This window comes from Oryctolagus cuniculus, chromosome 21 (genome assembly GCF_051225735.1).
Source record: "Oryctolagus cuniculus isolate XC-2025 breed Fujian yellow rabbit chromosome 21, ASM5122573v1, whole genome shotgun sequence".
In the NCBI taxonomy this organism is placed as follows: Eukaryota; Metazoa; Chordata; class Mammalia; order Lagomorpha; family Leporidae; genus Oryctolagus; species Oryctolagus cuniculus.
The window spans coordinates 20,348,313-20,375,565 of record NC_142887.1 but is presented as its reverse complement, the minus strand read 5'-3'; the positions used below and the strand labels follow the sequence as shown (position 1 = coordinate 20,375,565).

The window sequence follows — 27,253 nt, the reverse complement described above, 5'->3', positions numbered from 1 at the left end:
CAGAAAAGACCAACGGGAAAGGGCCGAAGGCCCGGGAGCCGCCCACCTGCCCCCCTCGACCGCGAGGGGGCGCCGCCGCCCCGCCCAGCGCCGCCCCCCGCGAGAGCCGGGCGGAGGAGGCGGGGCCAGCCGCCGCACGGGGCGGGGCCAGCTTGCTGTCGGGGGCGGGCGGGGGCGGCGGGGGGCGGGGCGCGGGCGCGCGCGGCGGTGGCGCGTTCTGTTCCGGGCCGAGGCTCGCGGCGGAAAAGTTGCGGGGCGGTGAGGAGAGGCCGCGGGACGGACTGCGAGCGCGACGCCAAGCCGGCTCCGGGCGCTGCGGCCCAGCCATGGACGACCTCGGTGAGTGAGCGGGAGGCCGAGGGAGGAGGCGGCGGCGGCGGCGAGGGGCGCGCGGCCCCGGGCCGGCCGGGCGGGAGCGAGCATGTGTCGGGGGGGCCGCGGATCCCACCCCCAGTGGCGCGGGCTCCGGCTCCGGTACCTGCCAGCCAGGGCTCCGCGGGACCAGGGTCCCGCACTGGGCCTTAGTCCCGAGCCAGGCCAGCCACGCCGCCTGGGGACGGCCCCACCTCCGGACCCCCTTCCTCGGCGACTCACCTCGGTTTCCTAAACCGGGCCCTGGGACCCGCGCGACCCTTAGGGACCCAAACCGGTCCGCCTCAGGCACGAGAAAACGGCTCCCCGGACCAGACCCCTCCTCAGCGTCGGGATCCTCACTTCACGGACCGCTCCCCGCCCCCACCGCATGGGTGGACCCAGCCCAGCGAGCAGCTTCCTCATCTCATGAGCTGGTGCCTCCTTTCCAGGACTGTTCCCACCCCCCATTTCACAGGCTGGCACCCCCACTCCGGGGAGAGCCCCTCCAAGACTGTCCCTTTCCTGTCCTGGGTTAGATTCGCAAGCTGGAGGTGAGCTTGCCAGGACCACACCCCCATTTCAAAGACAAGTGCCCCAAGTGCTGCCCACCAATCCCCACATCACCCCCTTCGCCTGCCTGCCTGCTCTCCTTCCCCACCGTGTGGTCCAGCCCCTCCCCCTTCGTATGTAAGCCGAGAAGGGCCGGCTGGGGGTTACGATTTGGCCCCCACCCCCAGATCCTGGTCAGACGCCAGGGGAATGCGGTGGGAAGGGGCCTCCAAAGGTACGGCCGTGTCTGAGCTCATCCTGCCTGGCAGTCTCCCTGCCCCCCAGACAGGTGCTGCTGGGAGCCCAGCAGGTAAGGAAGACAAGGTGCCCCGAACAGAGTTTCACTGTTTCCCTGTCATTAGAGCCCCGCGCCTGCCCTTTTCAGTCCTGTCTTGATCTGGTGTTAGGGCAGGAGACAGAAAGTTTGTTCTGGAAGCAAACTCTAGACCCAGGGTGGCTGGTGCCGGGAGGTTCTAGGGATGCCGGGAGTGGCGTGGGTCCCTGAAGTGGGAGAAGTCCCTGTCTCACCCTCCCCGGCATGCTTGTAGCTGGAGGGCTGTGAACCGGGGAGGAGAGGAGCGAGGATAAAGTTTTTCTCTGTAGGAGCCTTGTCTTCCCTCTCTGGACTGTGGGTGGCTTGTGTGACCGCTGATTCTCCGTCTGTCCAGGCGCTCAGAGCAGATTCAACAGGCAGCCCAGGGCCCTGAGTTCAGGCTGTTTGTAGGCGCTGGGCCTGGCTGCTTCCTTGTGGCATGAGGGTGCCCCTGAGGAAGCCTGGGGGCAGGGGTCGTGCAGGAGCTTGCCTGTTTTGCATAGTGCAGTGGCTGCCAAGCATAGTTCTGCCTTTGGGTCAGGCTTGGCACCCACTTTTCTAATGCATTCAAGGTTGGCATGGCTTCCAGGCAGGTATTTTTTTCACATAAGAATAACTAAGCTGAAAGGAGGCTGGGGAGTGAGGATCTGAAAGTCTCAGGGCTTTCCTGCTGGGACCCGGGAGCAAGGTTGCAGCCTGTAAGGCGCTGGTGCTGTTCTGTTGCTTCTGGACAGTCCCTGTGCTGTTGGAGGGACTGAGAAATGAGAAAGTCCTTTGTAGAGTTCGCAATTGAAGTCGGGAATTCCTGTCCTCTGAGTCTTCCATTTAGGGCCAGGAAGCTGAGTTAGTCTCTGAAAGGAGAGAGTGCGCTGGCGGAGGGGACTGTAGGAACGTGAGTGTGCCGTTGACCGAGGGCCTCCCCCACCTCCGTTGCCTCATGCTCACCACAAGGCCCCTGTATAAGATTCCCCGTTGAGGCCACTGCTCTCCTGACGCCCTGCCTTTGTCACATTGAGAAAAATGAGCTAAGAGGGGTTGATTCTCTTGCTGAAGGCTGCAAAACCGCCAAGTGACAAAGCCGTGCCTGGAAGCCCAGTCCCCCTCTTAGATCCGCAGTTCTTGTGTACCCAGAGGCCTTTCTTCCTGGGAAGGGGGTGAGCAGGCCCTGGGAGAAGGGGTCCCAGCCTGTGATGGCCGCCACCTGTAACTTCTGCCACCCTCCACCACAGGCTCGCCAGTCGCTTGGATCCAGGCTGCCTGACTTCCTTGGCCTGAGCTCCCAGGGGGCCGGCCACGCCTGGCTGACCGGAGCCTGGGGTGGGAGGAGTGGGGTGTGCAGGAGAGGAGAGGAATTTGCCTCTGAGCTCAGGCCCCGTCAGCTGTCTGGATGGCTGGTCAGCACAGGGCTTGTCAGCTGTTTTCCTTAGTTAGGGTGAACACAAAGGCCAGGCCTCTTGTTTTTATTTTTCTCCTGAGAGTGCTCTCAGCTGTGAGCCTCCTGGTCCCTAACACGGGTGAAGAGTTTATGGTCTGGCCTGTAGCAAGGCCAAAGCTTCCTCTGTGACATTGTTTTTTGGTCTAAAAAAAAAAAAAGTTGGAGATGTCCTCCCCTCCCCATGGCTGCCAGTGACAGACTTGCCATGTGCTGTTTAATAAGTTACAAATTTATAGCTCTTTGGGCAGAAAAACATAAACACAGTGTGTCCTGCCCGTCCCGTGTGTTCTGCCTGCTTTGTGCTGTGGGGTGGCTGCCCGGTGGCTTTTCTCATTACTGTTTGGAGGCTGGTTTGGCCAGGAGTTCACTCTGTTCGAGTTCTGGCCGGAGCTTCCTGGACAGAGTTTCCACAACACTGAGATGCACTCTGGTTACTCTTCCCGACCCGGCTGCTCTCTCTCCCCTTGTTCGTGTTCTCAGTGTACCCGGGGGGACCTTGACCACAGCTGTGGCCCACTTCTGTGTGGTGGGGGACAGCACCGTACCCGTGCTTGGTGAGGATTATTGCAACTGAAGGAGACGGAGGTGCGTTATCTCTGCCTCACAGGTGCAAAAGCCGGGGCTCAGGGTAGTTGAGGGCTGGAATTGGGGTTTGAATCCGGGCTGATCAAGTCCAGGTCTGGTCATCTTAACCATAAGGTAGAAGGTGCTGGTGAGTAACCGGGGATGAGCCATGGACCTGCTGAGTAACTGACAGTTAGGTTTAAAATTTCGGCCCTGGGGGCCGTGTCCAAGAAAAGGCCTGTGTGACAAAGGGCGGGGCCAGTTTGGGATGTGATAGCTTAGCCTTCCCGTCGTGTAGCAGGGGAGCAGCCAGCTGTTGGCAGTGCCCAGTTGCTGCTGGAATCCGGACGTGTCCTCCTTAGCTTCTCAGCAGTCTGGACCCTTTGGGAAACAGTGCCTCATTGTCCCTGGGGGGAGAGTGCCGAGGGTAGGGGAGTTGCCGGGGGCATTCTGGGCTAAGGAGCCTCCCTGTTTCCATGGAAAGTCTGGACGTTGGGCTCGCCTGTCTGTGATGCCTCTGTGTGTTCGGCCAGGGTCAGGGCACCCAGCTGCCTTGCCTGTGGCAGAGGCCATGGTTGTCCGCAGAGAGAGGGTGCCCTCCTGGTGGGCTCCGCAGCAGCGGCAGGCTTCTCTTGGGCAGGATGCTGGTAAGGGGCTGACGTGGGATTCAAGCCTGCTGCATCTGGTGCTTAAACAGGTACACCTTCTTGTGCTGTCTGGGTGCCACTGCTCATGTGGAGATGTTTGGGCTGTAAGAGTCAGGGTCTTCTGAGGGCACATCTCAACATTCCTTTTCCAGTTACCCCAGCGCTGGCCCTGCATTGGAGATGCTGGGTGGGCCCAGGCTGCAGGGGCTGATGGAAGGCTCTAGCGACTGCTGAGCTCCTGCGCAGCCCTTGTCCCTCGTTGAGTTGTTGTGTGTGGAGCATCTGACCCTACGAAGCCTCTCTGGGCTTCCCACTTGTTCTGAGGCCAGAGAGAGTGAACACACTTTCTCCTAGCTCCATACATTTTTTCATTTTTTTGTACAACATGTTTATAGCACTCTTTCCCGTAATGTTCATGTAGTTCCTACATGCTGGGCACCTTCCATATGTTGTTTCACTGAATCATGTTAGCATTCAGCATGACTGTTAGCAGCAGTAGCATATTTACTATTCTGCCCATTTTATAGATGAGGAAAGAGGCGCAGAGGGGATGCACCCACTTGCCCAAGTCCTTTGGTGACCGTACAGGCTAGGATTTGAATCCAGGCTGTCTGACTCCGGAGCTGGACTTGTAAGCGGCCATTCTTCACACTTCTATTTGGGTTACTGGAGGTGCTCTTGTTTGCCTCCTGGTTTGATTGCTTTCCATTTCTAGGATACCAGAAATCTTTCCTGTCTCCTCCTCCCCATGCTCCTCATTGTTGGGTTTCCCTGTGGCTCCTTCCCCCTCCTTTGTTCTTTTTTGGGGAACCCATACTCAGGAGGAACACAGGGCTCTCAGGTAGCACCTCCTGCTCAGTGGAGGCCGCACTCCTCCCTGTTGCCCTTGAGGCAGCTGTGAGCGTAAGGCACAGCTGCCGTGGAGAAGCTGGAGTGGTCCTCTGATTCCCTGTCCCGCCCCCTCTGGCTGGGGATCAGAAGCTCCACATGGACATGTTCCTCATCTTTATTCAGGTGCATCGCAGCCATTCAGAGCAATCCCATTGCCAGAGGAGGAGGTTGCTGAAGACGCTGTGTGGAGAGTTGAGGGTGTCCCATGGGAGGGAGAGAGTGAGGGAGCTGCCCTGACAGAGTATCTCATCAAAGTGGGTGTGGGCGGTCGTCCTCTCCCTTGGACAGGCCTGGACCTCCATGCACAGCCTCACATCTGACCTGAAGTCTCATAACGCCTCTTGATACATCTTCCAGCTGCCCAGTTGATTGCCTAACCAGCGGGGCTCAGGGCTGGCCTCTCCAAGACAGGCCCCGGACTCTGGGCCATGGCAGACAGAACGTGTGGTTGGCCGGGTGCAGCCCAGCCCCAGTGGCCAAGCCTTCCCTTAACGATGGCCTTTTAATTCTTATTTCTTGTGCGATTGTGGTATTGTGGTTTTATGGGAGAATATTGTTACTGTTAGGTGCATGCTAAAGTACTTAGGAGTAAAGTGTCATGCTGTCTGCAACTTGGTTTTAAATGACAGTGAAAAACAAGAAAAGGATCTATGCACACACATACTCAGTCCTTCTTCAGTATCTGAGGGGGACTGGTTCTGTGACCTCCACAGTTCCAAAATCTGTAGTGCTTAAGTCTGTCACAGAAAATGTTGTAGTATTTACAAATGAACATCCTCCTGAAGAGCTCATCTCTATGTTGCTTCTGAAGCCAAACACCAAGTGAATGCTATGTATGTAATTGTTGTACTGCATTGTTTGGGGAGTAAGGAAAAAAGTTTCTGTGTGTTCGGTACAGGCTCTGTTTTCCTCCCAATTATTTGGTTGAACCCACAGATACAAAACCTGTGGATACCGAGGGTCCACTGTAAATATATAGAGAAGACAAGAGCTCCATGCATTTACACAAAATGGCAAAATGTTAACAATTGGAGCTAAGTGGAAGGTACACGCCTGTTCATTGTAATACTCTTTCAACTTCTTGTTATGTTTAGACATTTTCATCATAAAAAGTCGTTGGAGGGGCCAGCATTGTGGCTCAGGACATTTAGCCACTACCTGTGACGCTGGCATCCGATATGGGCACTGGTTTATGTTCCAGCTGCTCCACTACCAATCCAGCTCCCTGGTGATGTGCCTGGGAAAGCAGCAGAGGATTGTCCAAGTCCTTGGGCCCCCCACCCATGTAGGAGACCCAGATGGAGTTCCAGGCTCCCGGCTTTGGCCTGGCCCAACCCCAGTCGATGTGACCATTTGAGGAGTGGACCCAGTGGATGGAAGGTCTTTCTCTTTCCATCTCTCCCTCTCCCTCCCTCTCTCTGTAACTGCCTTTCAAACAAATTAGTTTTTTTTTTTTTTTTTTAAGTCATTGGAAAAAAGTAAGAAAACTCCTGCTTTGCTTTGGTGGACTTGGTGTCACTGCACCTGTGATCGGCCTAAGCACATTTGAGCTTCCTGTGACTCTCTGACGGTGGTAGAAAGACAGGGTGGGCAGAGACAGGAGCCAGTGGGGCCTCAAGTGACAGTGACCACTGACTGTCTGCTCTGATCTGTGCAGAACACAAGCAGGGCCAGAAATGGTGGGCTTCCATGGTAGTGTGGGGGCCATCTCAGGAGTTACTCTGAGTGTGGTGACACTCATCAGACTAGGATCAGGGCATGTGAGATGCTGAGTTTTGGGCAGTTTGCAAGGGGTTGTCTGCGCTGGTGGGATGCAGAGTGAGGCTTTACAAAATACAGGAACATCCTCCAGGGCAGCCCAAGCCCTGGAGAAGGGGAGGCGAGTGCTTTTGCTTCGTGTCATGAACCTGTTATCTGTGGCCAGAGGAACACCGTTAGCATGTGGGCAGCTGCCCCGCCTGGGGTGGCCCTCACTCTCCTTGCAGCTCAGATCTGGCCCATGCAGTCCTCCAGCCTTCAGACGCTTTCTCCTGGAATCCCCTGTGCTGGGATCTTCTTGTCTAGTTTGTGCTGGGCCACTTGGGCCTCCCATCTGGGTTTTGGCACCAGTAGCCCCCTGGACTCTAGGCAGAGCTGAGGGCCCCGGTGCCTGCTGGAAACATTTTGGGCAGCCAGCAGGCTCTTTTGAGGGAAGAGCTCTGGGTCGGGGTCTTCTTTGAGTCTTACATGATCTGTCAGCCTGCGGGGATGCTGAGGCTGGCTGCCTCTGGGTGGGGCTTATGGGGTCTTCCCAGTGAGGTCTTGGAGTGGAGCATCAGGCCGTACTGTGCCTATTTGAAAAGCAGCATGATGTGTGTTTTATGGGGGGAGGGGTGGTGTGGGGAGGAAGCTTTATGTAATTCTTGGCTGGGGCTCAGGTAATTGTTTTAATGAAATGGAATGCAGCTTATTCAGAACTCGCTTGGCAGAAACAGCCATGTTCTGTTCTGTTTTCTTGTTGGGGAGAGTGGGGCACACGTTTCCAGCTGTTTTGAATCCTGGAAGCCTGGGTGAACTGAGCAAGGTGGGCAGAAGCCTCCTGGGAGCTCCTTCCTCCTTTAGCTCAAGGAACTTCAGACTGCTTGCCTCTCATCTGGACACTGGTCACTGTGTCTTTTTGAATGAGCCATGGAGGCTTCGGCCCTGCAACAACTGAGTAACCTTGTTGAAAACCTGGGTGTTCTTGGGAGGCTGAGTGAGTGAGGAGTGTAGAGGTACTTGGCACAGCCTGCACAGGTGGCCGCCTCTCCGTGTGCCCTCTTCACTCCACCTTTGGGACCCCTGCCTCCGTCCCCAGTCTGCCATCGTAGAGGGGCCCTGCTCTGAGGTGGCCTCATGGTCTCCATCTGCAGGGCTGCCTGGCCCACCTCTTTTTGCTTTTCTGCCCTTCCTAACTTCTTTTCCTTTTGCTGTTTTTAACCAGTGTGACCCATCCTTCCAGATTTTTCTTCTGGGCCAGGACACACATCCCACCCACCCCCCCCTTTTTTTTTTAAAGATTTATTTATTTTTATTTGAGAGGCAGAGTTAGAGAGATCAGAGATGTCTTCTATCTGTTCTGGAGTCTCTCACATAGGTTCAAGGGCCTAAGCACTTGAGCCATTTTATGCTGCTTTTCCAGGCACATCAGCAGGGAGCTGGATTAGAAGTACAGCAGCCGGGCTGGTGCCATGGCACACTTGGTTAATCCTCTGCCTGTGGCGCCGGCATCCCATATGAGTGCTGGGTTCTAGTCCCGGTTGCTCCTCTTCCAGTCCAGCTCTCTGCTGTGGCCTGGGAAGGCAGTGGAGGATGGCCCAAGTGCTTGGGCCCCTGCACCCGCATGGGAGACCAGGAAGAGGCACCCGGCTCCTGGCTTCGGATTGGCACAGCGCTGGCCGTAGTGGCCATTTGGAGAGTGATCCAATGGAAGGAAGACTTTTCTCTGTGTCTCTCTCTCTCACTGTCTGTAACTCTACCTGTCAAAAATTTAAAAAAAAAAAAAAAAAAAAAAAAAAAGTAGAGCAGCCGGGACTTGAACTGGCAGCCATACGGGCTGCTGGTGCCTCAGGCAGCTGTACCCACTACGCCTCAGCGCCGGCCCTCACATCCCACTCTGACTGCCGTGTTTCTCCTCCCTTCCTGCAGCCCTGCTCGCTTCTCAGTGGGAACCTCCTTTTCTTCCTTCTCTGCTTTCTTACTCTGATTGCTTTGTTGGGGGTGCACCTTGGTGTTTTCCCAAAAGACTTTTCTGAACTCCCTGTTTATCTGTATGGTACCTCAGTCAGTTTATTGGCATGGCCTCTTTCATAACTTGTTTGCTGGCGACTCCCAAATTTCTGTTTCTACCCCTGACGTGGATTCTATTGTCATGATTCTTCCGGTCTGCATGCCAACAAGACCCAACTCACTTCCTTCTCGCTCTGCGCGGCCTCATCTATTGTCTGGTCTGTTACTGCCGCCTTCTTCTCCTAGCCTGTGTTCAATCATGGGTTTTAGTGGAAGCCTTCAGGGTTGAGGAAACATTTTCATGTGGCTCATCATTTCTGATGTGATGCTGACAAACAGCCTTGTGAGGTAGCTGGTGGCTGTCCCTGGTTTACAGATGAGGAAGCTAAACTGAAGCTCACAGGAGTTACAGGAAGGGGACGCACCGATTCTCAACCCAGATAATGATGCCGACACTTGAACCTAGGCCTTCTGGGGCCTGACTCAGTGTCTGATGTTTCACACTGGAAGCCCAAAGGCAGAGTGGGAAATCACAGGTTGCATTTGACCTGCAGACCTGTGGAATTAAAAAAAAAAATCCCAAATTAGTTGCCAGCATTCATGTTATTTTTATTTACTTATTTATTTTAATTTTTAATTTAAAAGTGTATCTGAAAGGTAGAGTGAGAGAGAGACAGAGTCAGAGGGGGATTCTCAGTCTGCTGGTTCACTCTCCAAATGCCCCCACAACAGTCAGGCCTGGGCCAGGCTGAAGTTCAGAGCCAGGAACTCCATCCAGGTCTCTGACATGGGTGGCAGGGGCCCAAAGTGCTTGGGTCGTCTCCCACTGCTTTTCCAGGTGCATTAGCACAGAGCTGGTTCAGAAGCAGAGCAGGGGCTGGCACTGTCATGTAGCAGGGAAAGCCGCCACCTGCAGGGCCAGCATCTCATATGGGTGCCAGTTTGAGTCCTGGCTGCTCCACTTCCGATCCAGCTCTCTGCTGATGTGCCTGGGAAAGCAGTAGAAGATGGCCCAAGCCCTTGGCCCCTGTACCCACTTGGGAGACCTGGAAGAAGCTCCTGGCTCCTGGCTTCAGATTGGCATAGTTTTGGCTGTTGTGGTCATTTGGGGACTGAACCAGCGGATGAAGACCTCCCTCCATGCCTCCTTCCCTTTCTCTCTGTCTCTTTCTCTCTCTTTGAATTTGCCTCTCTGAAACTCTGCCTTTCAGATAAATAAATAAATCTTAAAAACAAACAAACAAACAAAAAAACAGAGCAGGTGGGATTTGAACCTGTGCCTTGATGTGTGATGCCGGTCCTAGGCAGCAGTAGGCAGCAGCTCATCCCACTGTACCACAGTGCTGGCCCCTTTTTGAGAAGACTCTCTACAGATTAAAACCAGTCAGTCTGGGGCTGGCATTGTGGCACAGCGAGTTGAGCTGCCTCATGCCATGCCAGCATTCCATATGGGAGTGCCGGTTTGAATTCTGACTGCTGCACGACCTAGCCACTTCTCTGCTACTCTGTTTGGGAAAGCAGCAGAAGATTGCTCTAATATTTGGGCTGCTGCCCCCTACATAGAATACCTTTATGGAGTTCCGGGCTCCCGGCTTTCGCCTGGCCCAGAGTTGGCCATTGCGGCCATTTGGGGAGTGAATCAGTGGATGGAGGGTCTCTCTCTGTGTCTCTATCACTTTGCTCTTCAAATAAATAGAAGTTATATAATATATATGTATATATGTAAAAACCCACACCACCCAACCTGTTGCCCTTCCCATTTAGGAATAACTGTGGGTATTCATAACTGGGCTTCCTTTTATCTCTCTCTCTCTCTTCAGGCATTTTTTTTTTTTTTTTTTTTTTGACAGGCAGAGTGGACAGTGAGAGAGAGAGAGAGAGACAGAGAGAAAGGTCTTCCTTTGCCGTTGGTTCACCACAGCCGGTGCGCTGCGGCCGGTGCACCGCGCTGATCCGATGGCAGGAGCCAGGTACTTATCCTGGTCTCCCATGGGGTGCAGGGCCCAAGCACTTGAGCCATCCTCCACTGCACTCCCGGGCCACAGCAGAGAGCTGGCCTGGAAGAGGGGCAACCGGAACAGAATCCGGCGCCCCGACCGGGACTAGAACCCGGTGTGCTGGCGCCGCAAGGCGGAAGATTAGCCTAGTGAGCCACGGTGCCGGCCCTTTTATCTCCTGCTGTGCCCTGTAACTCCTTGAAGACAGGGATTCTCTGCCTTCTAGTACCTCTGACTGCCAAGTGCTGCTCTCTTCTTTTTGGGGTTGCTTACTAAACAGTTGATGGTGGCTGATGAGTAAATGGGCATGAGTTGTGGACACCCGCTATGCTGCCGAGCCTCTAGCAAACCACTTCCTGCCTGGAGAATCTGAGTGAGAAGTTCTCTAGGTGCAAGGGTGGGGAGGCGACCTAGTACCACAGGCAGGACCAGGCTCTGCCATCGCTGTACCTGGTTCTGTGTCAGTGCTGCCGCCGGCTACCTGTGAGACCTTGTCAGCAAGTCACCTTACACTCAGGGGCCTCAGTTCCAGCCGTGAAACAGGCCCATTTCCCAAAATTCTTTAAAGTGCTCAGTAGGTAGGTGCTGTTATGAGTTCATTGCTGGAATCACCTAGACGCAGCTCTGGGGTTTGGCTTTCCGAGTCCCTCTGTCAGGATTAAACTTCACATATATGCTGGCTGCATTTCTTGTGGCCTTGGAGGTGGGCATTTGGTGCCCTTGTGCCTCCTTGGCAGTTCACCCACCTGGAGGAAGACCTTGACTCTGGTTATTTGCTGGGAGAATGTGACCGAGGACTCTGGCTGGCCCTTTGGGTTAGAGAATGTTTGGAGCTCCACTCTCAAGGTGAAATGGTCATACCCCAGTGCTGGTGGTGTTCAGCTGGGTTTGGTTATGTGACGTTGCATTTCCCCTGAGCCTCTTTGGTGGCTTTGAGGAGGAAGTGGTGCAGGGAGGAGGTTGTTTGGTGGCTTGGTTTATACCAATCGCTCACCTAATACTATACTATGAGAACCACCAGAGGGTCATGCTGGGGTCTGCTTGCAGGTCTGCTGGGCTTCTCCTGGCACCCCCATGCTGGGATGGGAGCTCCTTGCCGTCTGTGAAACTTCCCGCTGCAGGCTGGCCACTGAGGCTCCTCGTAACAGAAGAAAAAAGAGAGTTTGGCTTTCTGGACTGTGACCTGTGGTGGTTATCTGATTAGTGGCACAGCTGTTACATGGGAGCTGGCCCGGTTGACCATACCTTTTTTTTTTTGATCTGTTGGTCTCACCCTGGACTCTGTTGGTGTTTGTTTATTGAGAAGTGTGGAAGGGGGGAAGGGAGGAGAGAAAGAGCTCTCTCTCCACTCCATTACTTCACTCTGCAAATGCCTGCAGTGACTGGGGCTGGGCCACACAGGCTGGGAACCAGGAACTCAGTCCAGGTCTCCCAGGTGGGTGTCAAGAACTCAATTACTTGAGCCATCACAGCTGCCTCCAAGGGTCTGCGTTACAAGGAAGCTGGGGTCAGGAGCAGGGACCTGACTGCCAGGCTAGCCACCGCCCCTCTGTTGCTGGTGTAAACACCCAGAGAGTCCCAGCCAGGCTTCTCCTGTCTCGGTTTCCTGGAACACTCCTCTTCCTTAGGTGGAAGTGGGAGTGTCCCGTGACCTTGCCTCTGAACTTGCCGTTTCCCCTGCGGACTCCTGGCTTGGCTGGCCGGTTTTCTCATCATGGATGTTCCCTGGGACAGCCAGATTGGGCTGGTTTCTCTGGGGTAGGTGTGAAGGAGGGGTTGGCGCCAGGAAGCCGCGCTTGTTCCTCAGAGACCTGACTTGGCCACCTCCTGAGCGTGCTTGCTTAGTCACATGCTGCCTGTCTTGAAGTCCTCTGTCTGGGAGCGGGTGTGTGGTTTTCTCACCCCTCCTGGGTAGCATCAGCCTCATCTTTGGTGAGATAGCTGTTGGGTAGCTGCCTCTCCTCCCTGCCCTGCTGCCTCAGGCCGCTGTGGCCAGATCCTGAGCTTTCCAAGAACTCCTGCCCCTTCTCTGTCTTTGGAATTCAGCATTTGAAGTCCATTCCTGCCTGGTCTGGCGAGATAGCCAAACTGGAAATAAGCTGGGAAGGGAGAGGAGTGTCACCTGGAGGTGGTTGTCATGGTTTCTTGTGGTCACTTCTCATCTGTTTTGAGTCATCCTGTTTGTGCCCCGAGGAACACTGACCAGGAGTCAGTTTTGCCTGGACTTGGGGAGAGCATGGGGGCCTGGGTGTCAAGGTCCATTTTCTCCCAAGGAAGCCCTTGGTTTGCTGGTTCCTGACTTTTTTTTTTTTTTTTTTTTTTAAGTTTATTTGAAAGGCAGAGTGGCGTACAGAGAAGGAGAGACAGTGAGAGGGAGAGAGAGCTTCCATCTGCTGGTTCACTCCTCAATGGCCATAACAGCTAGGGCTGGGCCAGGCTGAAGCCAGGAGCCTGGAACTCCACCCAGGTCTCCCACGTGGGTGTGGGGGTGCCCAAGGACTTGGGCCATTTTCCGCTGCTTTCTCAGGTGCATTGGCAGGGAGCAGGATGAGAAGTAGAGCAGCTGGGACTTGAACCTGTATTGGCACTGCAGTATGGGATGCTGGCATTGCAAGTAGCCACTTAACACACTGCACCACAAGGCCAGCCGCGGTCTCTGGCTCTTGAGGGCATTGCTGGTAGCAGCTCCTTTAGGCACTGTCCCGGCTCTGTCCTTCCTCTTCTCCCTACTCTGCTATGAGACTTTCACTCAGATGTCCTGTCGGGTATGACCAGTCCATGTTTGCCCTCTGTGTTTCTGGACAGATTCTTTTTTTTTTTTTTTTTTTTTTTTCAAATTTTAAAATTACGCGAGAGGCAGAGAGAACGAGCTGCTAGCTACTGATTCACTCCCCAGATGCCTGCAACAGCTGGGGCTGGGTTAGGCCTGACGCCGGGAGCTGGGGCCTCAGTCCAGGTCTCCTGCGTGGGTGGCAGGAACCCAGTTACTTAAGTCATCCCTGCTGCTTCCTGGGTGCTCACTAACAGGAAGTTAGAATAAGGAGCAGAATCAGGACTCTGACAGAGGTGCTCCCAGTGTGGGGCCTAGGCGTCCTAACTGCCAGACCACTGACCCACCCCTGGACTGCTTCTCCCTTGGTCTCCTCCCACACCTCTAGAGCTGGAAGAAGCTTTAGAATGTCATTTCCTCCTGTGGTTGGGGGTCTCTGGGGGTCTCTAGCTCATCATCTTTAGTCAGAGCTGCTCACTTTGTGTCTGGTTGTGTATTGGAATGCCAGCTAAGAGCACAATGGCAAAAGGAGTTTTGTGGCTTTTCAACATTTTGAAAATGAAAATATAAAAACATTTAACTATTACTTGTCAGAGTCAACCCTGTCATCAACAAACAGATCTTCCAAGGAGAAAGCACTTGTCCAGGTCACTTAGTAGCAGCCGGCCAGTGCTTTTTTCTTCCTTGTAGCTCTTTTTGGAAATTGCTAGGCTCCTAGTTTTTCTGCTTTCTAGAACTCCACAATTGCCACAGTCTAGCCTTAAGCCTTCTTTTTATCTAGGGACCTTCCTCATGTTGTTTGTATTTGATATTATTGTTTATTTTCATAGAAATTTTTATGTCAGGGCCAATGTAGCTGCTGCCTGTGATGCCAGCATCCCATAGGGCCCCGGTGGAAGACCTGGCTGCTCCACTTATGATCTAGCTCCCTGCTAATGTGCCTGGGAGAGCAGCAGAAGATAGTCCAAGTGCTTGGGCTCCTCCACCCCTGTGGGAGATCTGGAAGAAGCTCCTGACTCCTGGTTTTGGCCTGGCCGGGCCCTAGCCATTGCAGCCATTTGGGGAGTGAACCAAGGGGTAGAAGATCTCTCTCTCTCTCTCTCTCTCTCTCTCTCTCTCTTCCTCTCCATGTAACTCTGACTTTCAAGTAAATAAATAAATAAAAGGAAACTCCAACTTTACCACTCCTTAGTCTTTTTTTTTTTTTTTTTTTTTTTTGACAGAGTGGATAGTGTGAGAGAGAGCAGAAAGGTCTTCCTTTTTTGCCGTTGGTTCACCCTCCAATGGCCGCCACGGCTGGCGCGCTGCAGCCGGCACACCGCACTGATCCGAAGGCAGGAGCCAGGTTCTTCTCCTGGTCTCCCATGGGGTGCAAGGCCCAAGCACTTGGGCCATCCTCCACTGCCTTCCTGGGCCACAGCAGAGAGCTGGCCTGGAAGAGGGGCAACCGGGAAAGAATCCGGCGCTCCGACCAGGACTAGAACCCGGTGTGCCGGCACTGCTAGGTGGAGGATGAGCCTATTGAGCCGCAGCGCCGGCCTCCTTAGTCTTGTGGTAAGTTGTTTTAAAAATTTTTAGGGGCTGGCGCTCTGGTACAGTGGGTAAAGCTGCCACCTGCAGTGCTGGCATCCCATATGGGTGTCAGTTTGATTCCCAGCTGCTCCACTTCCCATCCAGCTCTCTGCTATGGCCTGGGAAAGCAGTGGAAGATGGCCCAGGTCCTTGGGCCCCTGCTTCCACGTGGGAGACCCAGAAGAAGCGCAGGCTCCTGGCTTCAGATCAGTCCAACTCCGGCCGTTGCTGCCATTTGGGAAGTGAACCAGCTGATGGAAGACCTCTCTCTCTGTCTCAGCTTCTGCCTTTGTAACTCTGCCTTTCAAATAAATAAATATTGACAATAATTTTTCTATGTCAAAGAAGATACTTCTTTGTATCTTATTATGAAAGGAGACAGAAGGTATGTGGTGAAAGTTCCTCCTTCTTTGGGGGGGGGTTGTTGTTAGGAGATGAGTGTGTTTGATTCCCAACCGCTTTCAGTGCATCTGTAAGTGCATAAACGTGCATATCGTTTTTCTTTCATTGTGTTTTCTAAACCAAAGTGAAATTCACGCAGTACAAAGTAAACCACGTAAAGGGTATACAGTTCAGTGGTATTTAGTACCTCCATAATGTCATACAGTCGTCACCTCTAGCTAGCTCTCATTTTTTTAAAAAAAGATTTATTTATTTAAAAGATTTATTGATTTATTCGAAAGAGTTACAGTGAGAGAAGGGGAGATGCAGAGAAATAGAATCTTCTTTCCGCTGGTTCACTCCCTAGATGGCCGCAATGGCCAGGGTTGGGCCAGGCCAAAGCCAGGAGCTTCTTCCAGGTCTCCCCCATTGGGTGGTAGAGGCCAAAACACTTGCGTCACTTTTCACTGCTTTTCCCAGGCCATTAGCAGGGAGCTGGATCAGCAGTGGAGCAGCCAGGATTACAGCCAGTGCCCATATGGATGCCGCCCTCGCTGGTGGTAGCTTTATCTGTTACACACAACGCCGGCCCCTCTCTAGTTCTAAAACACTTTGATCATGCCCAAAGGAAGTCCGTGTACTCACTGAGCAGTCAGTTCCCCTTATCACCTCCCCTGAACCTCCAACAACCACTACTCTGTTCCGCTCTTACAGATTTTCCTATTTGGATATTTCATGTACATGGAATCCTGTAGTATGTGGCCTTCTGTCTGGTTTCTTTTACTTAGCACAGTGTTTCTGAAGTGTATCAAGTTGTAGTGTATGTTAGTGCTTTCTTCATTTTTATGGCTGTGTAATATTCCATCGTGTCCATTCATCCACTGATGGGCATTTGGGCTGTTTTCTCCTCTTGGCTGTATCATACAAACATTCCTCTGCAGCCATTTATTTTAATACCTGTTTTCAGTTCTTTTAGGCTTAAATCTCTTCAATTTTTTTTTAAGATTTATTTATTTATTTGAAGAGTTACACAGAGAGAGGAGAGGCAGAGAGGGAGAGAGAGAGAGGTCTTCCATCCAATGGTTCACTCCCCAGATGGCCACAATGACTGGAGCTGTGCTGATCTGAAGCCAGGAGCCAGGAGCTTCTTCCTGGTCTCCCACGTGGGTGCAGGGGCCCAAGGAGTTGGGCCATCTTCTGCTGCTTTCCCAAGCCATAGCTGAGAGCTGGATAGAAAGTGGAGCAGCCAGGCTGGGTCTTGAACCAGCACCCATATGGGATGCTGGCGCTTCAGGCCAGGGTGTTAACCCGCTGCGCCACAGCGCCGGCCCCAATCTCTTCACTTTTTTAAAAAAAGATTTATTTTGATTTATTTGAAACATGGAGTTACAGAGAGAGAAGGGGAGACAGAGAGAGAATCTTCCATGTGCTGGTTCACTCTCCAAATGGTTGTAATGACTGGGGCTAAGCCAGGCTGAAGCCAGGAGCCAGAAACTCCAGGGGGTCTCCCACGTGGGCTGGGCGTAGGGACTCAAGCACTTGAGTTTTCCTCTGCTGCTTTTCAGGCACATTAGCAGGGAGCTGGTTGGAAGTGAAGCAGCCAGGACGCAAACTGGTGCTCACATGGGATGCCAGCAGTGCAGGAGGTGGCTTAACCCACTGCGCCACAACACTGGCCCCTAAATGTCTATTGAAAGGGCTAATTATATTTGTGTTCCCTTTTTTTTTTTTTTTATTTTTTTGACAGTCAGAGTTAGTGAGAGAGAGACAGAGAGAAAGGTCTTCCTTTCGTTGGTTCACCCCTGCAAATGGCCGCTATGGCCGGCGCACTGCACTGATCCGAAGCCAGGAGCCAGGTGCTTCCTCCTGTCTCCCATGCAGGTGCAGGGCCCAAGGACTTGGGCCATCCTCCACTGCCTTCCCAGGCCACAGCAGAGAGCTGGACTGGAAAAGGAGCAACTGGGACAGAACCGGCTCCCCAACTGGGACTAGAACCCAGAGTACCAGCGCCGCAGGTGTAGGATTAGCCTAGTGAGCTGCGGCACCGACCTGTGTTCCCTTTAATACTCAACATTTTTTGTTGTTGTTGTTTTACTGATTATCAGTGTTGTATGTGTTCCTTGTTGAAAACTACAGAGATATGCAAAGGAGAAAATAATGAAAAATTACAGAGGTAATCATTCAGTTATTAATTATGGTATTAATATTGTATTTCTGTAAAATCTTTTGGGTATGTTTATATTTATGTAATTGAAATAATAACTGCCATCATTAATGTGTTTGCCCTGTGCTAAACACTATCCTAAGGACCTTCCTTGTTTTCCTCATATCAGTCGTGTGAAATAGGTGTTCCCCCGGGTGCACGGAAGTTCGAGCAGTCTGAGTGACTCATGTGAGGCAAGTCACTGCTAAGCGGCTGAGCAGGGAGTAGAACCCAGGGACTGTCCCATCCAGCCTGCTGATCATGCTGCCAACTCTTGGCTTGAGGGTGGTGCCACTGGGGAGGAGGGAAAAGAAGGGGACAGGCTGGGGTGTGTCTGTGCAAGTCATCTGCATGGGGATGCAGGGATTTCGGAACCCATCAACCAGGTGTGTGGAGGGTAGATTGTCGAATCCCGACCCCTGCCTGTGTATCAGGGACTGAAAACCACTGCATTCTGGGTGTGAGCTGGTGTGCTGCCTGTGGGGGAGGTCTGTGGGCTCCGCTGAAGGGAGGGGCATTTCCTGCTGTGTGGCTGTGTCCCCCAGCCCCACTCTGCTTCAGTCAGCAAAGAGCAGGAGCCCTTGGGTTCCCTGTTCCGTTGGCCCCCAGCTCCTGGGGTGTTGGCTTTTATCTCCTTCCAGCTTCCTGGTGGAGGGCTTTTTTCTCCACTTGAGCGTTTTCTCCCTCGCAGAGTTGAAGTTTCCACTCTGCCCTATGGTTGTGGATCTCTCTCTCTCTCTCTCTCTCTCTCTTTTTTTCCTTTCAGCTTCGTCAATTTTTGCCTCATCTTTGGAGCTCTGCTGTTAGATGTGTGTGCACTTAGCGATGGTTAGATGTTCACGTGCAGAACTGTGAGATATCCCTCTACCCTGGGGGATATTCCTGCTTGGAAGTCTGCCTACCTTGTCTGATGCTAACAGAAGCATTCTTTCTTTTTTCTCTTCTCTAACAACTGATGTTCAGTTTAGTAACACAGCAGACTGGAGCATCTGCACTGATGACTTCAGCCTCGTCTCGTGGCTCAGTCCAGATGGACGTAATCTGTTTCACAATCTTGGAAGGACTGTGCAGGTCAGCAAGTCGCTTGTGGATTCTCATCTGGAAACAGTCCCGTGTCTTAGAGCCCTCACCACAAGGAGTTTTTCCTATAGTGATTCTGAGTCTTGGTGGACATCTGAACCTACCCTCCACTTTAAGGTTCTTTTCCTTTGCACCTCTGATCAAGTCAGCACTCATCTTCTCCAGGGATTTTATGTCAGCTTGTCAGGGTAATTCTAGAGTTTTTAAAAGATTTATTTATTGGGGCCAGCACTGTGGCATAGCTGGTAAAAACTGCGGCCTGCAGCACCGGCATCCCATATGGGCACAGGTCGGAGTCCTGACTGCTCCATTTTTGATCCAGCTCTCTGCTATGGCCTGGGAGAGCAGTAGAAGATGGCCCAAGTCCTTGGGTCCCTGCATCTGCCTGGGAGACCTGGAAGAAGCTCCAGGCTCCTGGCTTCAGGCTTCAGATCAGCTCAGCTCCAGCTGTTGCTGCCTTTTGGGGCATGAACCAGCAGATGGAAGACCTCTCTCTTTGTAGCTCTGCGTTTCAAATAAATAAATCTTTAAAAATAAGATTTACTTATTTATTTATTTGAATGTCAGAGTTGGGGGCGGGGAGAGAGAGAGCGCGCGCACGCACATGTGAGCGAGCACATTTCTGTCTGCTGGTTCACTCCCCAAATGGCTGTAATGGTTGGGGCTGGGTCAGGCCAAACCAGGAGCCAGAGCTTCATCCAGGTCTCCCATGTGGGTTCAGGGGCCCAAGCACTTGGGCCATCTTCTACTGCTTTCCCAGGCACATTAGCAGGGAGCTGGATTGGGAGTGGAGCAGCAGGACCTGAACCAGTGCCCTTATGGGATGCTGGCTCTGCAGATGGTGGCTTAACCCATTGCGACACAGCACCAGCCCCCAGGGTAATTATAATCTGTGGGTTGCCACCTCTGGTTCCATGGTGTCTTTGAAACCTGTGGCTTTGGAGCAAGTGTCCAGCCCAGCAGTTAAGATGCACCAGTCCCATATCAGAATGCCTGGATTCAGTCCTCCGCTCAGGCCCTGACTCCACCTTCCTGCCACTCCAGACCCTGGGAGGCAGCAGGTCATGGCTCAGGTAATTGGGTCCTTGCCACCTGGTGGGAGGCCTGGATTGAAGTTCTTGCTCCTGGCTTCAGCCTGCCCCAGCCCTGGGTGTAAAGTGCATTTGGGGAGTGAACTAGTGAATGGGAACTCTGTTTCTCTGTTGCTCTGTCACTGTCTCAAACAAACAAAAAACCCTAAAATACATAAAAACTAAAATACATAAAAACAGGAGCAGGAAGGAGCAGTCAGGAGTTCTGAGGGCATATCCCTGCAGGGTCACCCTGACTTTCTTCATACTCCTATTGGTGTTTGCATGGAGTGTCTTTCTCCATTGATTTACTTTGAATCTATTGATACCTTTATGTTTAAAGTGTGTTTCTTGCCTCCTCCTGTGATGCTGGCTTCCCATATGGGTACCAATTCTAGTGCCAGTTCCCTGCTCATGTACCTGGGAAATCAGTGGAAAATGGCCCAAGTACTTGGGTCCCTGCACCCACGTGGGAGTCCCTGAGGAAGCTCCTGGCTCCTGGCTTTAGCCTGACCCAACCCTGGCCGTTGTAGAGATTTGGAGAGTAAACCAATGGATAGAAAAATCTCTGTCTGTCTGTCTCTCTCTCTCTGTAATTTACCTTTCAAATAAATAAATAAGTCTAAAAAAATAAAGTATGTTTCTTGTAGACAGCATATATTACGTTTTGCATTTTTTATCCAATCTGGCAACCTCCACCTTTTAATCAGAGCTTATAGACCTTTTAACAATTAAAGTAATGATCAGTTATCAATGTTTAAGTCTACCATTTTGCCATTTGTTTTCTATTTTTGCCATCTGTTCTTTATTCTTTGTTCTTTTCCTGCCGTCTTTTGGGTTTGTTCAGTATATTTTAGGATTCCATTTTATCTCCACTCTTGGCTTATTTGGCTATCCTTCATTGGTTTAATTACTTTTGTGGTTGCTCTATGGTTTGCAGGTTTAACTTATCATAGTTTGCCTTCAGTTCACATTATATCATTGCACGTTTGATGTGGGAACCTTATAACTATGTTTCCCTCTCTCTCTCTCTCTCTCTTGCCTTTGTGTGATGGTTGTTACAAATTTTACCTCCACATATTTTACCAAACCCACACTACCTTGTCTGTCTGTCTTTTACATTTATCTGCAAATTTACTATTTGTGACATTCCTTGTATCTTTGTAAAGAAAAGAGAAGCTTTTAAAGTCGAAAGAAAATAACAACAACTTTGGGAAAACATTTTTTTTCCCCTTTCTTTCCCTTCCAGTGCCTCCTCCTTCCTCTGTCTTCCTCTAACCTGCCAGTGCCTCAGCCTCACGGTTCTGCTCCTCCTGCTCTGAGGTTCAGTTGTGATAATCGATGATGCTATCAGTCACCCCCGGCTGGTGTTGCTAACACATTCCAGAGGTGCACATTTCAGAAAATCGGCACATTCCAGTCACATCTCCTATGTGTCTGCTCCGTGAGGAGTGCGGCCTGGTTCACAGGGCCCTGGGGCAGCTCCGGCTGGTGTGGCCACTTGGGGAGTGAACCAGTGGGTAGAAGACCTCTCTCTCTCTCTTTGGCTCTGCCTCTCTGTAACTCTGCCGTTCAAGTAAATAAATAAATAAATCTTAAAAAATAAAAAACAACAACAAAGTGCTGCCCAGCCCTGGGCTCTGACTCTGCCTGGGTACCCAGCCTCCTAGCTGCTCTTCTCTGTGCACTGAGCCCACCTCACTGATTTCCCTTCCCCCCATCCACAAAGGAAGCCAGACAGGACGCACAGTGCGCCTAAACCTGAAGTAGCTACAAGGGACTGTGCTGTGGCCTCAACATCTTAAGGATTTTGTTTGTTTTAAGGTTGCTGGTGGAGTGGTAACCAGATCACAGTACATGCAACATTCCGTAGGATAGAGGAGTGGGGAGCCCCTGGCTGTGGGCTTTGCACGTGGGGAGCTCGTGGAGGACCAGCTTGGGGCAGACTGAAGTGGTGAGGCAGATCTCGGCACCAGTGCCATCCATGGAGCGTTATGTGCCACGCTCTTGGCTCCGCCAGGTACTCAGAGGGTGAACGTGGATATGGGCACACTCCCTGCCCTCACTGGGCTGTTCATGTGCTGTGTGACATTGGCACTGGGGCAGACACTTCTACCAGTGTGACATGTGCTGTCACTGGGGAAATGCATGGTGCTTTGGAAGCTCAAAAAAGAGGGAACCTCAAACCTTGTGCAAGGAAGGAGGTCAAGGAGGGCTTCCTGGAAGAAATGGTACCCTAAACCGACTCTTTGTTTTATGTTTATTTTAACTAGAACCGTGATGTTTAGAAAAGCCCCAAACCTTTGTACTTTACAGAGATGGCCACGTCTTTTACAGAAGAGGCTCCCCAGTCCCGAAACAACACATTCCTTTTTCTTTAGGTTGGCAACGTGATCCTTTCTGTCCTCATCTAGCAGAACAGGAAGCTGAGCTGTTAGGAGTCTCCAGGGATAAGAAGGGATTTAGCCTGGTAAAGAAGAAAGGAGAGTGGTCTTGGGAAAGGGAACAGCGTGTGCGGTGCGCCTAGCTCTCTGGCTGTAACTGGTACCCTGTGTCATCTCGGTTGAATCTTTGAAGCAAATCAAACTCAGCCTCAGCCACAAGGCCAAGGACAGTCATTGGTCTTTGCTTTATCTATAGAATGACCTTTTGGGGATCACCTTGGTTGGACAGCTGAAATGAGGCTGGCCTTTAGGGCATCTATTACCCTCCAGTGGATGTTTAGCTCTATCTATGCAAAATCTGGACTCACCTGGAGCGGAGGCTCTGGGCCAGGTCTGAAGGGCATTTTCCTGAGTTTGGAGTGAGATTGTATCCTGGCCGTGCGGAGGACCTGGCTCCTCCGGTAACATGCCTGGCCTGGGTCCTCGGGTTTCTGTAGGAGAGCAAAGCTGGAGCTGGTTTTGGATTTGGATGTCAGAGGCAGACTTCTGTGCAGATGGGAGTGGGCAGAGGGAGGAAACCCTTGGTGTTCCTGGCCTCCTGAGTTTCTCCCAGCAAGGGGCAGGGGAATGGCCAGGAGGAACTTGTTTTGAGGAAAAGGGCATATCTGAGCAGCAACACGGTATCATTTTCCAAACTGCTACTTTACAAGCCTCCACCTCCCCCACACCCTCCTGCCCCTACTCAGTGGTGACTTGGCAGGGGGGAAAAAGGCCTTTTCATTCTTCCCTGCGGTTCTGCTTGTTGTCTGCTGGACTCTGGGTCCTTGTTACCCTCCTCACCCTGATCCTTCCCGTGGACCTTCTTCCCCCAGCCCTGCGCCCCCTGCCTTCCCCGCCTCATCTGATGGCTGCTCCTCTGTCCCGCAGGAAGCAGGCGGGAAGCACACCACACTCCCTTCTTCCTCCCTGCTCAGCTGTGGGGCTCCCTGATTTTACCTCCTTTCCTGTAGAGAGCCCTGACTCTCGGTCTTCTGGTATAGCCCTGCCTCCCTCCTGCACACACTGCCTGAGTGATCCAAAAGGCAGGCCTGGTCCTGTGTTCCCCTGCCGACCGCCTTCCTGACCTGCCCTTGTAAGTCCAGACGCCCCGGCAGGCCTTGGGCCCTTAGCTCCCTCCAAGCTGGGACTTGCTCTGGGAGCCTAGTCCTTTAGTCTGGGTACTTCTCCAGATTGTTTCTTGCTTCTGCTGGGAAAGCCCCCCTCCCTCTGGCCCTCTGCTGACCCCTCAGCACCCACCGCCCATGGAAGTCTCCTATTAGTTTGTGTTCTCTGGGGATACACACTGTCTTTGTCCCTCTCCTGCCTCTGGACGTGATTGAGGCCAACACTGGTAAATTGGAGTCTGCTCCCAGTGGGAGGGATGGAAGGACTTGGGGGAGGCAAGTGAGGCAGGTAGACATAGTTCTGCCCTTTTTTCAAGGCTAGCCTTGGATACCCAGGCAAGTCTGTCTGTTCTGTGTCTCCCGAGCTGTGCTAACTTTGCTGGAGAGGAGCGTGTGCTGCCCCTTTCGGAAGTCCCAGTCATCTGGTATTCAGGCCACGTTGAGGCTGCATCAGCCCCACGTCATCATAGCACCTAGTAGTGAGCTGAGAGGGGCAGGAAGCACGGCCCGTCCCCACCCACACAGTGGTTTCCCTTTTGTGGATTCCTAAGCCCTTTGGACTGTGACCATCAGGAGCCACCTCCCCAGGCAGCAGCGAGGACACGCTGGAGATGTTCGTGTGTGTTTTCAGGTGGTCCATAGACCCTGGAGAGGATCATCTCTGGATGCCAGGTTCAGACCTCTGGGGATGGTGGGAGGTTGTTCTCCTTTGCCCAGAAAGGGACAAAAAGGGAGTGGGGAATCCTTTTGTCCTGTGGGTGGGGAGCTGAACTGAGTCAGCAGGAGGGAGGATTGTGGGGCCAGGGGATCCATACTGAGCCTGTAGGCTTGATCCTCAGGGCCTCTGGGGTGAGGCCTGGGTGGGCCAGCATTGATGCCACCCCACAGGCTGACTTGTGGTAGACGGTAGGGGTTAGAGGCCCCAGTTGAGTCCATCCTGGGCTCCTTCCTCAGAGCTTGCGTTGTTGAGAGCAGATGTTTCTTGGGACCTCTGCGGGACTGGGAGCTTGGCCTTTGGAGCAGACTCCCAGGTTGACCAGCCATGACCTACTTCCTGTTGCCCTTGTGCACTGAATTCCTCACACCTGAACACAGGGGCTTCCAGATGCTCCCACTTGGTGACCATTTGAACTTGGGGATGCTTTGAAACCAGCCAGAGGGGTCAGAGTCAGAGTCTTACAATCGGATCCTGTGGAGCTTCAGTGTTTCAGCCACGACCTCCTTGTTGAAAGGAGATCTGGTCTTAGTGGCTCAGCAGATGGAGCTGAGGGCATTACGGGAGAATTGGGCTGCTCAGTTGACACTTCTCAGCACCTTCTCTGCATTTGTGCAGGGCTGTAGTGCTGGTGTGTCCTCACACTTGTTTGGTTAGGGCAGTCAGGGATGTCAGCTTTGTGGGTGGGACTCAGCCTCCCATCTGTCACTGGGCATCTGGTGAGACAGGCACTGATGCTGTCCTTGCGATATGCCATGCCTGCTTTGTGTTATCTTTTTAAAATTTTTTTTTTTAAGATTTATTGTATTTGTTCGAAAGAGTTACAGGGAGAAGTAGAGAGAGAGAGAGGTCTTCCATCTGCTGGTTCATTCCCCAAATGGCTGCAATGACCAGAGCTGAGCCAATCCGAAGCCAGGAGCCAGGAGCTTCTTTCAGGTCTTCTACCTGGGTGCAGAGGCCCAACGACTTGGACCATCTTCTACTGCTTTTCTGGGCACATTAGCAGGGAGCTAGCTTGGAAGTGGAGCAGCTGAGACTCGAACTGGCACCCACATGGGATGCTGGCACTGCAGGTTGGTGGTTTAACCTGCTGTGCCACAGTACCAGCCCCGTTTTTATTATCTTGTTTGTTAGTCCAGCTGGCTTAAGCAAGACTTGGGAATCCCACAGTCCCTCATCATAAGGGGCTATGATTACAGTCATTTATAGATGAGGAATCTGAGGTCAAGGAGTCCCAAGCTGTGCTTTTTTTTTTTTTTTTTTTTTTTTTTTTTCAGGCAGAGTGGACAGTGAGAGAGAGAGAAAGGTCTTCCTTTTTGCCATTGGTTCACCCTCCAATGGCCGCCATGGCTGGTGCACCGCGCGGATCCGATGGCAGGAGCCAGGTGCTTCTCCTGGTCTCCCATGGGGTGCAGGGCCCAAGCACTTGGGCCATGCTCCACTGCAGTCCCTGGCCACAGCAGAGAGCTGGCCTGGAAGAGGGGCAACCGGGACAGAATCCGGCGCCCCGACCGGGACTGGAACCCGGTGTGCCAGCGCCGCAAGGCGGAGGATTAACCTAGTGAGCCACGGCGCCGGCCCCAAGCGGTGTCTTTACTACTGTGCCAAATGCCTGTCCCTAACTCAAATTTCTTTTTCTTTCTTTCTTTCTTTTTTTTTTTTTTTTTTTAAGATTTGTTTATTTAGGCTGGCGCTGCGGCTCAATAGGCTAATCCTCCACCTTCTGCGCCATCACACCGGGTTCTAGTCCCGGTCGGGGCGCCGGATTCTGTCCCGGTTGCCCCTCTTCCAGGCCAGCTCTCTGCTGTGGCCAGGGAGTGCAGTGGAGGATAGCCCAAGTGCTTGGGCCCTGCACCCCATGGGAGACCAGGAGAAGCACCTGGCTCCTGCCTTTGGATCAGTGCGGTGCGCTGGCCGTGGCGGCCATTGGAGAGTGAACCAACAGCAAAAAGGAAGACCTTTCTCTCTGTCTCTCTCTCACTGACCACTCTGCCTGTCAAAAAATAAATAAATAAAAAAATTAAAAAAAGATTTTTTTGTTTATTTGAAAAGCAAAGTTACTGGGGGCGGGGGGGAGGGAGAGAGAGATCTTCCATCCACTGATTCACTCCCCAAGTGGCTGCATGGGCCCGACCTGAGCCAGGCCGAAGACAGGAGCCTTGAGCTTCCTATGGGTCTCCCAGGTGGTTGCAGGGGCCCAAGTGCTTGGATCATCTATACGGCTTTCCCAGGTGTGTTAGCAGGAGGCTAGATTGGAAGTGGAGCAGCTGGATCTCTTAACTGGCACCCATATGGGATGCCAGTGTCACAGGTAATGGCTTTACCTGCTATGCCACAATGCCGATCCCCCTCAAATTTCTTAAAAAGCACAAACACATACAGGGCAGGATTGTGGTTAAGCCACCACTTGGAATGGCCCCATCCCATATTGGCCTCTCGCCTGAACACTGCAGAGTGGCGGAGTGGTCCCTGCAAACACGGCAGGATCTGGCATCTGGAACTAGAGATAGGGGCGGTCCACCTGTATAGTCATCTCAGTGTTTATGTTGGGAGACGTTCTACACAGTTCAAAATCTGCCTTCCAAACCGCCTTTTGGTATGTACATATATGTACAGTAGGGACTTCCTGTGTGGCATTTCTGGGTGTTACAGCTGGGCGTTGCTGTGGCCGTCTGTCCTGGCTCTGCTGGATTGGATTCCCAGAGCTGCAGAGCGTCTCCTGTGATGAAATCCGAATCAGGGACGAGGTGGCTCCTGTTCGCTCACCGCCATTAGCCCGATGCAGCCATTTGGGAAGCCAGTCCAGCCAAGCCCAGCCAAACCAAGCAGGAACCCTGGAGCCTTCTTTGCTGTGTGATCCCCAGGGCACTCCCTCCTCTAGTCAGCTCCTTGGGCTTCTGTTTCCCCCGTTTCTGAGACTGCAGGGACTTCAGTGTGCCCAGGAAGCTTAGTGTCTGCCTGAGTGGAGGCCCCAGCTCTGGGGTTCATGAGCATCCTGCAGACTGACTCCTGGGTCTTATTCAGTCTCCCCTGCACCTTGGTGTCTCTACATCCGAGCTCTGCCAGCCAGTCTGAGAGCCCAGAGGTTTCCCCAATATGCCTTTTGCTTCAGGAAAGTCTGTTGTCTGTTTTCCCTCCTTTTTTTTTTTTTTTTTTTCTTTTTTTCCCCTCTGTTGTGGTTTTCCAGCATGACTGCTTCCTCTCTGTCCCGGAAAAGGCAGATTTCCCAGTGCAGAGAGTTGAAAGATCTGGGCTGCCAGAGAAGTTATCTCACTGTCTTCAGGCTGGAGGTATCCTTGCTTTATAGATCAGCTACTCAGTCCCACCAAGGCTTCAGGTCAAGTCAGGCCGGGCCTTCTGCCCAGAGTGAACACAGGGAGCCAGCCTGGGAAGCTGGGGGACTGAGACGAGACGTGGA

General features: G+C 52.5%; 1 protein-coding gene across 9 annotated transcripts in view; it reads left to right on the top strand.

The window, feature by feature from the left end:
- The first annotated feature begins 174 nt into the window (after positions 1-174).
- PXN (paxillin) overlaps positions 175-27,253 on the top strand; it is a 51,037-nt gene continuing 23,958 nt past the window's right edge. For 3 of the 9 annotated variants that reach the window (XR_016227244.1, XM_051826855.3, XM_089323280.1), the window contains exon 1: positions 175-339. Coding sequence is in view for 8 of the 9 variants with exons in the window: in XM_051826855.3 (XP_051682815.3) it covers positions 327-339 (13 nt within the window). In the remaining variant the exon portion in view is untranslated. The remainder of the gene's footprint in view (positions 340-27,253) is intronic. The other 6 variants (XM_089323279.1, XM_070065990.2, XM_070065995.2 and 3 more) reach the window with 4 other exon arrangements.